This window comes from Eulemur rufifrons, chromosome 27 (genome assembly GCF_041146395.1).
Source record: "Eulemur rufifrons isolate Redbay chromosome 27, OSU_ERuf_1, whole genome shotgun sequence".
Lineage (NCBI taxonomy): Eukaryota > Metazoa > Chordata > Mammalia > Primates > Lemuridae > Eulemur > Eulemur rufifrons.
The window spans coordinates 33,846,562-33,862,882 of record NC_091009.1 but is presented as its reverse complement, the minus strand read 5'-3'; the positions used below and the strand labels follow the sequence as shown (position 1 = coordinate 33,862,882).

The window sequence follows — 16,321 nt, the reverse complement described above, 5'->3', positions numbered from 1 at the left end:
ATTTTTGTTATTTTTTTATATTGACAGATAAAATTGTATGTATTTATTGTGTACAACATACAGTATTTAACACATTGACTGCCACACTAGAAAAAAAAATTATTTTCCTTGGGGCCATGGTGTTTTATTATGGAAATAAAATAAAAATTTTGAAAACAAAGTGATCCCTTCTAATTTATGAAAATTTGTTATTTTTTATTGTTTTCTGGTGTGAGTTATATACAACTTGAAAAATAGTTCATACAGCTCCCAAGGTAAAGAGACATGTGAGTTACATGTTTCACAAGGCCCCAGGCACAAAACTAGCATGAGTTAAATACAACTCACATGGCAGTTAATGTGTTAAGTATTAATATACATACTGCAGAATGACTAAATCTAGCTCATTAACATTTTTTTGCTACTATAAACCATGTGGTAATAAATAACTTTGTTCACACTTTTCTGCACATTCTTGGGAATAATCTTGGGCTTTAAATTCCTATAACTTAAAGATTCAATCAAGACTAGCCTGGGCAACATAGTGAAACCACGTCTCTACAAAATAAATAAATAAATAAATAAATAATTAGCCAGGCGTGGTGGTGCACACCTGTAGTCCCAGCTACTTGGGAGGCTGAGGCAGGAGGATGGCTTGAGCCCACAAGTTTGAGGCTGCAGTGAACTATGATTGGACTACTGCAGTCCAGCCTGGGTGACAGAACAAAGCTCTGTCTTAAAAAAAAAAAAAAAAAAAAAAGTATGAGATTTCAAAAAGCTGGTAGATATTATTAAGTTTCCCTTCAAAGAGTTATGTCATTTTATAGTTCTACAAATAGTACAAGAAGTATGTTTCCCCTCACACTTATTAAAAAAATATTTTCAATTCTGCCAATCTTAGTGTGCTTGTTTCTTTTACCTTCAGTTAGGCTGAACATCATTCACAGGTGTGTATGATGTTTATATTTCTTTGGTAAGTTCTTAGATGCTTTCTGATTTTCTACCAGGTTCTTTTTCTTATTAATTTACAGGTGCTTATTATATATTATGGCTATTGACCATCTTTAGTGGTTATAAATATATTTCTACCAGTTTATTATTTGCATTTTACATTTCCTTATTTGTCACCAAACAAATGTTTTCATCGTTATGTGCTTACATACGCCAATCTTTTCAGTTTCAGTATTCCATATTAGGTATATAAAGGCTCTCACCATGACGGTAATTTCTTTTCTTCTAGTACATTTAGAGATTTATCCTTCCTTTCAAACAAGTATAAAGTTATATCTAAAATAGAGAAGGACCACCAACCAAACCAGGTGGACAAGTCAAGACCAAAAACTCCATTATTCCTCTCACTAGAGCACTTATAGAGAATCGTCAGAATTATCTTCCAAGAGATACAATGATTATAGCTTACAAATAGATATTTGCCTATCCACAGCAACTTTCTGAAAAAGATGCTGAATTTCATTATTTTGAATTCTTTGTTCACTATTAAAACTAGTTAGTTATATGACTGACTAGCTAATCTCTAATTTAGCTGTTCTCAAAAAACACTTCACCATACTATCTTTCAGTACAAAGATTGAGATACACCGTTAAAATCTTAAAATGGCAATATTTTTCTAATTTACCAGAAAAAAATAAGGTGGAAGATAGAATTTTCTCAATTTAAGATTTTCCTCCATGATTTTTTTCATAAAGCTTAACATCACCTGTTTCTTATCTACCAGAATTGTCAAATGACAAAAAATATATAAAAAACTATTTTAAATAAAAAAAATAACCAATAATGCTTATTGTGAAAGATTCTCCTTATTGGTACACATGATTTTACTTTTTTTTATTATATTTTATAATATCACCATATTTTGTGCAGGTAAAATTATTCCTAATTCAAAGAGTACTGCAACATGCAGGTGTTCCTCCACATATACAAGTTTGAGAACCACACATACAAATAACTTGATTATTGTAATTGCTTTAAAATCTGTTTCCTATAAATTAATGACAAGTATATTATAGGTATGGAGACCATATTAATCTTTAAGTCATTTAACATATTCATATTTTATGTAAACATTTCATAGTAACGATGCATTTCCTAAATTTAAACAGAAATTCCTAGGAATGTTAATTCTACAATCACATTTATAGAAACTATTCTGAACATGCAATAATTATTTATTATTAACAGTTTCAGTGTTTTCAAAATATTATAAGAGTTCAAAACAAAGAGAAATGTTCAGATTCTTTAAAGAGTATCAGGAAGTCAGTTTGGAGGCAATGAGGTAAGCTATAAAATGCAGATTCAAATATTACAGAAAAATGATGTCTTCTAAAGTGGGTCAGCAACAACAACTACAATCAGAGAGAGGGAATGAATTTTCATGTCTACACTGAGAGAGAAAGGGAACATGGGGGAAGGGAGAAGCATGTTAACAACTGATGACTCTAGGTGATGTTTATGTAAGAGTTCATTGTATTATTGAAACTTCACTGTAAATTTGAATTTTTTAATGAAAAGTTTCAAAAATTCACAGAGAAAAATAAGAAGGCATATACAACGTTGGTCTTTCTGTTAGGGCAGACCCGTCTTGGGTAGAGCACAGGAAGCTACACTCCCCTTTAAACTGCAGCTTTCGAACTTTGAGCATTGAACAATGATAAAAAGGAGCTCTCCTCACCCATTTTCCACACTGCCCTCCTCACCGCCACCCGGCCCCACTGCCCAGCCAACCCACTCCAATCAACCTGTAGTGTGAAGCATAACGTTCTTTTGGATAAAGCACTGGTTTTAAGTACAATTGTTATCCAGATGAAAAAAGTTGTGCCTGAAGAGAGAATGGAGGTACATTCACATTCTATTACTTATAGAGCAGTTAACCATTCACTTTTAAATAAAGATTGAAAAAAATTCTCCAGATCTAACAAAGGTTCTGAGTAAATTAATAACCTAACTCTCAATGAAAAATATAAACATAGCTAGATAGCAAATGAACAGAGACATTAATTTTATACCAAAGTGTTCTTTGCAATATGTTAATTCATAAAGGAAATGTTATTTCTTTTCCTATAAGCATTTCTATAGAATCTGGGTTGCCCAATATTCATATCATAATCTTATTCCCACAGACTGTACCTGGATTTCTGATTCATCAGGACGTATTACAGGGACCCTAACCTTCAGAAATCTTCCTTCTCAACAGCCAGCAGCCCAGACCCTAGGTCCACAGGCAGGAGACACACTCTCCACTGCCCACTGGATCAGGGCAGGTAACGCGGGCAGCGGGGGCAGCACAGGTACAAGACCTGCGGAATCCAGCCGGCTTATGACACACCTGCCGTTAGTTCCGCCCTACTGCTGCCGAGGGGAGTGCAGGACCAGAATTACACATCCCCATTTCTCAAAAGGAATTACAAATACGAATTTTATACAAAACTTCCTAAAATTTACAAGGTTAACAACATCTTCTACAATATTTAAAACACTCAGTAGCCAAACAAAAACCTTGCAACACTTTTGCCCAGCATCACCTGTTCACGACAACCTCTGCCTTCAAGCAGCAATTCACTCTCAGAAATCCAGATTCTGGTTTGGTGACAGACAAGGGCTCACGTTAATTTAACTGCTTTTTTGCATCCTATTTAATATGTCACACTCACATGTTATTTGAACCCAAATCTTAATACTTAATTTTCAAAAATAAATCCGCAGAAACTAATCTTTAAAAGAGGCAGTTCTTTCAAGAAAAATTCCACTATTTTACTGATAAATCATTAAACCTGATTCTGTATACAGAAAGTAAGGAAAATTATTTTTCAGCTTACTTTGATTTAGAGAATACAAGTAAGAAAAAACAAAATTATAGGAGTATAGGGTTTTTTTCACTCCAAGCACAACAAAGTACAAATGAAAGACAGAGTAAATCTATTTTGTATCTCATTTTTTTTTCCACTACAAATACTCACCTAAGGATGCATAAACAAATTTTGCCTCCTGATGTGAGTCTGCAGAATCCAAATCTCTGTTTACTTTCAATGTCTGTCAGTACAAAGGTAAAGTGCTGTCCAACTTGATTTTTAGACACCCTAAAATTCAGAAGCATTATGAAACATTAAGCCTTATGTGATAATTTTCTTGAAGAAAAACAAAAGCAATAATATATTTATTTGTAGCATTAGTTTCATCTTTCCAGTCAGTTGGTTCTTGAAGCTAGAACTATGTTCTAAAACTGAGTATATAATACATAAACTAAATCATGCATCAAAAACCAAAATAAGTTGTAATACCTTACAGATAAGGCAATTCAGCATATGCTAATCCCTTACTAGAAAATCGAAAGTAGTTTACCATAAGCTTTCATAAGGCTAAAAGTACTTATAAAATATTCCATAAATTATCAAAATACTATTACTAAAACTGTAAAAGAAAAAAGCTGGGCATGATGACCGAGTCCTTTTCCTCAACTCTAGCCTATTTCCCCAATTATTCTAAAATTGCTTAGATAACAAATCATGATGCTTTAGAATCTAATAGCAGCCACAACCAACTCTATTTAATTGCTTCTCCTGTTGACATTCTCACCCAATAAAGTACTGTACAAAATACTCCTGGTATTTTTTCTTAGCTTTCTCTCTTAGAGCTATCGATATATTGAGGAATATATTTCCAAGTACAAAACAAAAAATATAATTTCTACAAAAAAACCTAACTAGCTAAACTGTAAAGAATTGCAGTTAATTTTGAGCTAAGTATCATACCACCATAATATTTGTTGTAGTGCAGTACAAGGGGCAGTAAGAAACATTAGATTGAATATTTATTTCTATGTAAAATATATGAACATATTTCCTGGTCCTGCTATAATTTTGCCATTAGATAACCATAATTGAACTTTTGCTCCTTTGCCCCAAAACAAAATATCCATGATATCTAAATTTTGTTTTTGAAATGACCATAGGAATTGTGAAAAAGGAAATAAATTACTACCAGTGTCAATAATACAAACTATTTTGTTAGGAAATACTGAATTTCAAATGCTGAACATCTAACAAACACACTTTTAAGTGAATGGTTTTTCTTCTTAACTTCTATAAACTTAAAAAAAAAAAACTCTCTAGTAATTAATAGGCTCTCTAGTGCCCAAAGTTCATCATATTATTTTGTATCTTTTCTCCTTTCATTTTATTCTTACTATTAATTTGAAAATTACAACTTTTCTTTTGGGTGGTGGTGGGCAAATGACTCCTTAGAAATGAGGTAAAACGAGGAGCATCATTCTTCACAAATATTCATTAGTATCAATCAGCCCATCATTCAAAAGGCTTTATCTTTAATACAGTAAAATTTTATACTCTCACTAATCTTTACTTTGCAAAATACTTTCCTAAAATAAATTTTCTTCCAAAAATCCTTCATATCACACTCTTAAGAAAACTGATAATAGGGTGTGAAAATCACATGAGAAACAATAAATGATCTGTTATTATGCTCAAAGGGCTACATATTCTATGAAATTCCAATTGCATGCAAGTATTTCATTATTTGTTCAGTAAAATATAAACTTCAGGAGATTTTCAAAACCGCCTGGAGAGCTTCCCTGCAGCCTTTGGTAATATTGCACCATTTCTATAAAGCCATACTTGGGAGACAACTAGCCCTGAGTTTTACAACATCACACAGATGGTCTTTTTAATTAGGATGATGTGAGACAAAAATCAGGATATATACATCCAATTTTAAAACACACAATTCTAACTAAGGCTCTGATCAAGAACATATTAATATTTTTTTCTGCTAGTGCTCACAATTTGTAACTGAAGAATAAAGGGAAAAAAATAGAACCTATTGGCAATACTGTTTTAAGACTTCTAACTAGCCACAGCAAAGATACAATGATTTAAAAGGCTTCTTCATTCCAAACATTAATTTTGAACACCTAGCCTTTGTTGTTAGAAGCAGTGAAGAAAAGGTACATTTCATTTTATAAGAAAGCACATGTAATCATTTTAAAGTGTGCATTAAGATAAGCTAAAATTATTTTAAATGATTATACTGTACCTTTTAACGTCAAAGGGGAAACAGAACTTTGGCACGCTCTGTAGTACTTCCTACAAATGCAAATTTAAAAAAAAAAGCAGCTTTAGAATATTTTCTTTAAAGATGCAGTTAAAACTTTTCTGAGACATTTTCTAGAAAAAAAAGTTTGGTTTTTGTGTTTTTTTTTTTTTTTCTTAAGAAAAATGGCACAGGTTCCTAGACTAAAATAATTGATTATTAAAAGGGAATTAAGTTGGTGCTTTGGCAGATTGCACTGACAATGCCATGGGAGCCCCAGGAGGGAAAGGCCTGGCCTGAAGGGTATTAACACCCTTCACATCCCCGCTGGGATTCCCTTCAACAAGGCCATATGGATTTTACAAGAAGCACCGCACCATATGGGTAAGCTACGTCTGCTACTACTTGTACCACAGACTAGCCATGGGGACTTCTGACAGATCCTGGCTCAAAAATATAAATGTTGTTTCAATTAAAATGCAGGCAGAGAAAAGGGAATGAAGTTGGCAGCAGAATAAATTACTGAGAGGTATAACAACTCTACGCGTCCCATGGTCAGACAGTTAAAAAGAAAAAACACAAAGAGGCTATACCTAAGAAAACATATTTACATGTTTCAACTCTTGGCACGAAGTTTTACCGTAAGTAACACTCAAAGAAATGTGTATCTAAAAAACAAGCCTTTAAATTAAAACATAGCTTATATTCTATGCACTTTCATTTAAGAATTGCCTAATATGAAAATCAATGTTTTAATTAACAAAGAAAATAATCTGATTGATTTTGAAACCTTCAATAATTTTAGAATTATAAAATAATTTTTTAGATATTTTGGAAATCATCTACATTAACAATTATAACAAAGTGCAAAGAACTATCAGCTACTTGGAAAAAAAATAGGAAAAGTCCATTTTGTTATATTTGAAAAACAACTTAAAATGAACTCTGATTCAGAAGTTAAACTTTAAACTTGAAGACAACATCACACAAGGTCAAAGTCAGGTGATTTTATAAGACAAAGCATAGATTCATGCAGATGTTTCCTACCAAGAAGAAAAAAGAGCAAATATCTTAATGCAGTAGTTATGCCCCTCCATAAGGAAATACCTTATCTACCACCTCTTCACCAGTAAAAATCAGATCCAGAGGAATTATCAAGATCTGAATATTTAAACCCTATACATAAATATGGTATGGAGGATTTTAAAGTAGAATTTCTTGCAGTCTTTTGAAATGTAGACCACAATAGGTGTTCATTAAAAATAAAACACTGTAAATTTCCAATGCCAATACCTAATAAAGCTTCCAGAGTCTTAACTCATGTAAGAAAAGAAAAGAAAAAGAAAAGCATCGTATGAAGAAAACAATCTTCTGCTCTTAGAGTAGAGCACTCTGATTTGTTATGAATGAACATGCACCTTTCAAAGTGTAAGCACAGACTCTACGTCAGAGAAAGTTAACTATTTTACTAATGACCATGTTTTGTTTAAGGAAATTAAAAGTCACTAAACTTGAAATATGTTAAATTACTTAAACTGATAAACAGTTCATTACAAATGGGAACAGCTCATTTTGATTTGACCATTGCTTAATCCTTATCTTGTGCTGCATAAAGTAAAGCCATTTGCCATATTTACTATACATATGAAGGCTATTCAGATATCCTCCTGCAAAACTGTTCACATAATTTCTGTTAAAAAAATATATTCAAAAGTCAATGTCTGCCTCTATACCCAAATTACACATTTCACATCAATGTTCAGACTCAAATTAAGAAGAATGCTCCCCAGTTTGCTGCTCCATCTTCCACACGCAACACACACACACACACACACACACACACCCCGCACAACAGCCTCAGCTCGCTTCCCAACTGGCAGAGCATCCCTCAGGGGACAAGTCTTTAAACCTCCGCACTCTTTAAAATTCACCAGCCAGCAGGTCTATAGACTGGCGCATAAACAGTATAGACAAAAAAATCCTCTCTCAGCTTATGTCGGTGACAAAGCAGCTCAGCAGTTGACTGTTCCTCCCCTGACAGCTAAGCCGGGTTTACACAGATCAATAGCTGGAAGTCCCACCTAGCTCCCAGGGCTCAGTTTTCTTCCTTAATTACAGGTGCTATTCAAACTGGAGTTTAAAAAGAAAAAAAGAGAGAGAGAGTCTGTTGAAGGGAGGAATAAAATGCATGCCAATAGCTTTTCTGGATCCTTACAGTAATGGTATTAATTGAATAATATACTCCTTCATTTATTGGAGACTGGTATTTCCACTACATAGTGTTTTTGACAGGACACACACATAAAATTCTAGGTTAGCATCCACAGATTACATGAAAGGTTTAAGATAATACTCTCCGGAAGTTACCGATTTCCCCTTTTTCCACAGGCTTTGGCTTTTAAAGAAATTTACTTAGCCCAAAAAAACTATTTGGGTTTCAGAATCCTCCCAACTCTCCAAAATATTTTATTTTTATACACAAAGAACGTATTGGCTAACACATGTTAAATGACAAAAACAGGAAAAACAGAATGCAATAGAATACAAAACTATGAATAGCAAAATACAAAGGGAAATAATACATATTTCTGTATATGCCCTAAAACAATACATCTACCATCATATTAATGACTAGAAATAAGGACTGATGAAAATTTATACATTGGCCCCACTGGGTGTTTTTTTAATCCTCTATCAGTGTATCATTATCAATAAGCAGTATAAACTGATCTTGTAAGAGAGAAGAGAGTAAACTGGTAGTGCTAGAGTGCTATATTAACTCTTCATCCCATGAAGTTACCATTTAAAACTACATAGTGATCAACTAAAAGGAGAAGCAAGTATTTAAGAAAAAATCTACTTTTAAAAAAATGCTGAAATATATAAAGTTCACATCTTGATCAAAGTTCAATAACTACAAAGGTCTTAGAATTTCTCTGAGAAAAATCTGAGATGAAATGAGCTATGTCCTTGTTGGTATCAATTATTTTTCTTCCTTCTCAACTACTTCTTTCCCTTACCCTCCATTGAAATACTGGTGGTCCCTGAAGTTCCACAGTTCTTTCTTCCCTACTTAAGGCACATCTGCCTTCAACCTCATCGACACCCACGGTGTCAACTACAACTACTAAATCTCTTAGCCTTGTAGTTTAGACATTTCTGTAAACTCCAGGATGATATTAATTACTTTTTAGTATGACTTCCTGGATGTTCCCAGACACTCAAATTCAGAATGTACCAAACTGAAGCTAGCTCTTTTAGCTGTGGTCCTTATCATCTCAAATGGCAAACCCTTCTCCCCAGTTACCCAAACCAAAAACATGGTAGTCATCTAGATCCCTTTCTCCTGACTCCTGTATAAAAATCAATCATTTACCAAGTCCTTTAATTCAATTTCATATCTTGCTCCAGAAGTTAATGGGAGAGTAGAAAGCATTAGAAGGACGATGACAAGATAGCAGAATCACCTGGGAGATTTTCTCAAAACAAATTCGATTGCCTAAATTCGTAAGGGTCCTGAGTCTTTAACTTCAGTTTGAATAGCATCTATAATTAAGGAATAAGACTAACTGTGTTAGTTAAGAGTGCTTTATATAAATAACAAATAGTTATACTCTCACAGCAAGAAGTTGACAAGGCAGAATTGTTCAGGGACTGTTTAATTAACATCCTCCTTAAGGACTCAAGAGCCTTCTCTCAACCGGGCGCGGTGGCTCACGCCTGTAATCCTAGCACACTGGGAGGCCGAGGTGGGAGGATTGCTTGAGCTCAGGAGTTTGAGACCAGCCTGAGCAAGAGCGAGACCCCGTCTCTACTAAATAGAAAAATTAGTTGGGCATGGTGGTGCCTGTAGTCCCAGCTCCTCGGGAGGCTGAGGTAGGAGGATTGCTTGAGCCCAGGAGTTTGAGGTTACTGTGAGCCACAATGATGCCACTGCACTCTAGCCAGGGCAACAGAGTGAAATGTCTCAATTAAAAAAAAAAAAAAAAAGGAAATTGAACCTCACTCTCCCCCTTCATAAAAATAAAAATTATTAAAAAAAAAAAAATAACAGCACTCTTCTGCTCTACTGTGCTGAGTTTGTTGGCTTTGTCCTCGGTCACCTCTACTCATGGTCACTAAATGAGCTTCCGGTGGTCAGCACATTCCATGAAGATACAGCAACATCCAGTGAAAGAAGCATCTCCTTCTGTGACTCTCCTACCAGTGAGGAAACCTTTCCCAGTAGCCCAGCCCTGACTTTCCTATTATGTCTGATCAGCCACAGGGTGACAAACCACTCCTCATCACTGGCAAGGGAAACGGTTTGCTATGCTCGGCTTAGCCCTGGACTAGAGGAAAACTCGGAATTCAAACTCATTCACTTTCCAATACCCATGGCACATGTAACTATAAAAAAGCTTGAGTAGGTTGGTCCAATGGTAGTGGGTTATCAGAACTTAGTAACATTAGTGCCACTAAAGTTGGTATACAATTCCCCACTGCTAAATTTGACTAGCTTTAAAAAAAAAAAAAAAAAAGCATAAAGAAAAAAAAAGAAAAGGTTTGAGTAAAGTATTAGTATTATATTTTAAGAATTTTCACAATATTAATCAGATAATAAATTTATAATTCTCAAGAAAAATACACTATATAAGGATAGTTTTCAAATATTCGTAATTTTATTCATATAAATACTTTCGGAATCATTTGCAACTAAGGGACTACTTGTCAATTTTAATCTAATTTTTCACAAAGGCTATGGGTTTCTATAAAGATAATTACTTAATTTTGAATAGTATCTCCTGAAATAAATAAGAACTGATATAATGTATTCATTCAATCTACTTGTGCTTTACACGCAAGAGAGTAATAAACTTTTTTTTCTTAAAAGAAACACTGACGGAGCCAACTTAGCCATGAGCAGTTTGCACAGCACAGAACTAAGGCTCCCAAACTGTGAACCGAGATGCTCCAAGGAACCAGAGCAAACTCACAGGGACACTGCCAAACATTTTAAATTTTCAAAGGAAACACAGCTACATTAACAGTTTGATTACATCAAGATACATTTTATTAAAAGGGGAATTACATTTATATGACAAATCACAGAGACAGCCTCTCTAAATATCATATTCTTGCTCTTTTTAAGAAGTGTTTAAAACTTAGAAAATCTGTCTTAAACTTAAGCCAGATACAGTGGCATGCACCTTAGTCCCAGCTACTTAGAAGGCTGAGGAGGGAGAATCACTTGAGCCCAGGAGTTCAAGCCCAGCCTAAGCAACATAGTGAGACCCTGTCTCCAAAAAAAAAAGAAAAAGAAAAGAAAAAAAATTAAATTAAAATTAAAAAATAAAATAAAAATCTTAAACTTACAGCCAAGAAATAACTGTCACAATAAATGAGCCCAACGTAGGGATTTTCTTTTGGATTTTACTTTTACATACTGTTTCAGTTAGAAATAAATTTCTTTTACCCCTCCTCCTTAAATTAGGGAAAAACACTGTAAGTCTGTGACTTCTACATACAACTGTTTAGACTGTTAACTCTGATCAAGTTATTTTCAACTATCAAAAATTTAAAATAAAGTTTTACTATTAGAAGATTTAAATAACTACCATGAAGCAAGTACTTTCTCATATAAAAAGAATTGTACTGTGAAATATACATTTCAAAAATTTGGGTTCTATGTATTCCAGTCTTAGGCCAGTGACGAGACCTCTGCAGTCCACAAGTCACTTTGGTCTGATCGAACGGCAGTGGGAAAAGCCTCCACTGCAAGCCGTGCAGAGCGACATTACCAAAAAAAATAAATAAATAAATAAATAAAAATCTGCAGGTTCTATATCCACAGGCAAGCAACTGTGGATTGGAAATATTTGGGGGAAAAAAACCAAAAAATAATATAAATACACCAATACAGCATAACAATTATTTACATAGCATTTGTTGTTAGGTATTATAGGAACCACCCCCCACACAGATACCAAGGTACAACTAACATGCATGTATTTGTGTGCATACATACACATACACACACAAAATACACATAACAAATACATAATATTTATTTATATATATCCGTTATATATTTACATGTCATATGCATTTACAACAACAAATGGGTGGTGTGCTTGGCAAGTAAAAGGCATAATACATTTATTTACTCTCATTAATTTAAGATAAAAACAAACCATTTAAAAAGCATAAAATGTATATATAAGCAAATGAGTTTTGAGGGGTTTCTTTTTTTTTTTTCAAAAATTCTATCACCAACTGCATTCAAATTTTTATCCTTAACACTAGGTTTTTTTTTTTTTTTTTGAGACAGAGTCTCGCTTTGTTGCCCGGGCTAGAGTGAGTGCCGTGGCATCAGCCTAGCTCACAGCAACCTCAAACTCCTGGGTTTAAGCGATCCTCCTGCCTCAGCCTCCCGAGTAGCTGGGACTACAGGCATGCGCCACCATACCCAACTAATTTTTTTTCTATATATATATATATTAGTTGGCCAGATAATTTCTTTCTATTTTTAGTAGAGACCGAGTCTCGCTCTTGCTGGTCTCGAACTCCTGACCTCGAGCGATCCACCCGCCTCAGCCTCCCAGAGTGCTAGGATTACAGGCCCGGCCTTTAACACTAGTTTTTAAGCAAGGATTTAAATAGAAATTAACCAACTCTAAGAAAAAAGCCATGTAGGAAGACTCCCTTTCCTTTTCCCTAATAACCACATAACCTCCCATTCTCTTGAGACTTGTTAGTCTCAAGATCTACTCTTGCCTCACTCACTCCTATTTTAACAAGCAACGTTTTTAGATCAAAGGAAAAATATACTAAAACACTGCCCATAATATTTATTTACATTTGTTTGTACTGATGTATTTAAAAATGAATATCAAGCATTTAAATCAAGATACAGCAGAATTAAGATAAGCAGGAAAATGTTTCAAGTTTTAGAAAGAAACAAGTTTTACATCAGTCCATTGATCAGCTACCATGATTTCAACCCACTGCTATATACTGTGGAGGGTAAACAAGACATGATTTCTGATTTTCAGAACTAGAAAGAATTAAGATTAGATCATTAGAAAAGAGATGTATGCAACCCCATAAATATGTACAATTAGTATGTGTTTTATTAAAAAATAAAACTAAATAGATAAATAAAATTACATTATTAGAGAGAAAAAGACCCAAAAAAGGCCAGGCACGGTGGCTCACACCTGTAATCCCAGCACTCTGGGAGGCCAGGGCAGGAGAACTGCTTGAGGCCAGGAGTTCAAGACCAGCCTGAGCAAGAGCGAGACCCCGTCTCTACTAAAAATAGAAAGAAATTATCTGGACAACTAAAAATATATAGAAAAAATTAGCTGGGCATGGTGGCGCATGCCTATAGTCCCAGCTACTCGGGAGGCTGAAGCAGGAAGATTGCTTGAGCCCAGGAGTTTGAGGTTGCTGTGAGCTGGGCTTACGCCACAGCACTCTAGCCCGGGCAACAGAGTGAGACTCTGTCTCAAAATAAATAAATACATAAAATATTCATGCTACGTAAAGCAATCTACCAATTCAATACAATACCTATCAAAATCCCAATGACATTTTTTATATAAACAGAAAAAACAATCCTAAAATTCATATAGACCCACAAAGGACCTGAATAGCCAAAAAAAAAAAAAAAAATCTTGAGAAAGAAGAACAAAGATGGAGGCATCACACTTCTTGATTTCAAAATATATTACACAGCTATAGTAATTAAAACAGTATGGTATGGGCAGATATGTAGCCCAATGAACAGAATAGAGAGCCCAGGAATAAACCCATGCAAATACAGTCAGCTGATCTTCAACAAAGGTGCCAAGAATACACAATAGGGAAATGACAGTCTCTTCAACAAATGATGCTGGGAAAACTGGATATGCACATATAAAGTATGCAATTGGACCCTTATCTTATATGCAAAAATCAACTCACAACGGATTAAAGACTTTAAAGGCTTCTTTGGTAATGGGTTTGCCAAACGAACACAGGTGTCATGAAAATCACCCCTAAATCAAAGCCAAAATGAGAAACAAAAAAAAAGACTCAACATTGTCATCACGGACACTTAGATTCAGTCAAGTTTTCCACTACTGGCCATCTGATCTACAAATGTGGTAGAACAGACAAAAGAACCATCAAAAAATTTGAGGATAAGATTGCTGAGATGCGAAAGGTCCTTCAAGTATGCCTGGCTCTTGGATAAACTGAAAGCTGAGCATAAGGGTGGTATAACCACTGCTATCTCCCTGCGGAAATGTGAGACTAGCAAGTATTATGTAACTATTAATATCATTAATGCCCCAGGACAAAGAGACTTTATCAATAACAGGCACATCTCAGACTGACTGTGCTGTCCTGATTGTTGCTGCTGTTGTGGATGAATTTGACGTTGGTATCTCCAAGAATGGGCAGACCCGTGGACATGCCCTTCTGACTGACACATTGGATGTGAAACTAATTGTTGGTGTTAACAAAATAGATTCCCCAAGCCACCCTACCACCAGAAGAGACATGAAGAAATCATTTAAGAAAGTAAGCACCAACATTAAGAAAATTAGCTACAACCCTAGCACAGAATTTGTGCCCATTTCTGGTTGAAATAGTAACTACATGCTGGAACCAAGCCCTAACAAGCTTTGGTGCAAGGGATGAAGTCACTGTGAAGATGGTAATGCCAATGGAGCCACGCTGCCAGAGGCTCTGGACTGTATCCTACCATTAACTCAGCCAGCTGACAAGCCCTTGTGTCTGCCCCTGCAGGATGTCTACAAAATCAGTTGCACTGGTACTGTCTCTGCTGGCCAAGTGCAGACTAATGTCAAAGCCAGCACGGGCTCACCTTTGCTCCAATCTACGTCACAACTGAAGTCAAGTCTATTGAAATGCACCATAAAGCACTGAGAGCAAAGCTCTTCCTGAGGACAATGTGGTTCAGTGTCAAAACATGTCTGTCAAAGGTGTTCATTGTGGCAACATTACTGGAGACAGCAAAAATGACCCACCAATGGAAGCAGCTGAATTTACTACTCCAGTGATCGTACTGAGCCACTCAGGCCACATCAGTGCTAGTTATGCCCCTGTACGGGACTGTCACACAGCAAACATCACTCGCAAGTTTGCTGAACTGAAGGAAAAGACTGAGTGCTATTCTGGTAAGAAGCTGGAAGATGGTCCTAAATTCTTGAAATCTGGTGATGGTGTCATCATTGATATGGTTCCTGGCAAGCCCACGTGTGTTGAGAGCTCCTCTGACTATCCACCTTTGGATCCTTTAGCTGTTCATGATACGAGCAGACTGTTGCTGTGGGTGTCTTCAAAGAAGTGGACAAGAAGGCTGCCAGAATGGGAAGGCCACCAAGTCTTCCCAGAAAGCTCAGAAGGCTAAATGAATATTATCCCTAGCATCTGCCACCTCAGTCTTAATCAGTGGTGAAAAACAGTTTCAGGTTTGTCTCAACTGGTCATGTCAGTTTCATAGTAAAAGACAGGCTAACGATAACAGTGGATTGTAAAACCTCCAGAAGGAAAGGAGAATGTTTTGTGGACCACTTTGGGGGGGGGGGGGGTTTGTGTGGCAGTTTTCAAGTTTTTAGTTTTTAAAACCAGTACTTTTTAATGGAAACAACTTGATGAAAAATTTGTCGCAGAATTTTGACACCCATTAAAATAAACTTGAATGGGAAAAAAGACTTAAAGGACCTGAAAGTGTAAAACTCTTAGGAGAAAACATAGGGGAAACGCTCCACAACACTGGTCTTGGCAATGATTTCTTGGATGCAGCACCGATCACGGACGTATGATACGATGTGCACAGATACATGCACAGGCAACTAAGGCGAAAACAGACAAGGGATTACATCAAATTAAAAATCTTCGCAGTAAAGAAAACAAAAGAATGAAAAGGAAACCTACAAAATGTGAGAAAATATTTGTAAACCGTATGTATGATAAGGGATTACTATCTAAAATATATAAGGAACTCGTACAGCTCAATAGCAAAAAAACAAATAACCTGATCAAAAACTAGGCACAGAACTTAGACATTTCTCAAAAGAAGACACACAAAAGGCTGACAGGTATATGGAAAGATGCTCAACATTACTAATTATGAAAGAAATGCAAATCAAAACCATGGTGGGATATCATCTCACACGAGTTAGAATGTCCATCAAAAACAAACAAAAAAACAAAAGGTTAGTGTTGGTGAGGATGTAGAGAAATTAGAAGCCTTGTTCACTGTTGGTGGGAATGTAAAATGGTACA

The 16,321-nt window shown here is 35.4% G+C and overlaps 1 protein-coding gene and 1 pseudogene across 3 annotated transcripts in view; one reads left to right on the top strand and one right to left on the bottom strand.

The window, feature by feature from the left end:
- DENND1B (DENN domain containing 1B) overlaps window positions 1-16,321 on the bottom strand; it is a 174,200-nt gene that overhangs the window by 103,290 nt on the left and 54,589 nt on the right. For all 3 annotated transcript variants that reach the window (XM_069459325.1, XM_069459324.1, XM_069459326.1), the window contains exons 4-5: window positions 6,047-6,096; window positions 3,955-4,074 (exon numbers count right to left, since the gene is read on the bottom strand). In XM_069459325.1, the coding sequence (XP_069315426.1) occupies window positions 3,955-4,074; window positions 6,047-6,096 (170 nt within the window). The remainder of the gene's footprint in view (window positions 1-3,954; window positions 4,075-6,046; window positions 6,097-16,321) is intronic.
- On the top strand, window positions 13,895-15,447 carry LOC138375856 (elongation factor 1-alpha 1 pseudogene; annotated as a pseudogene).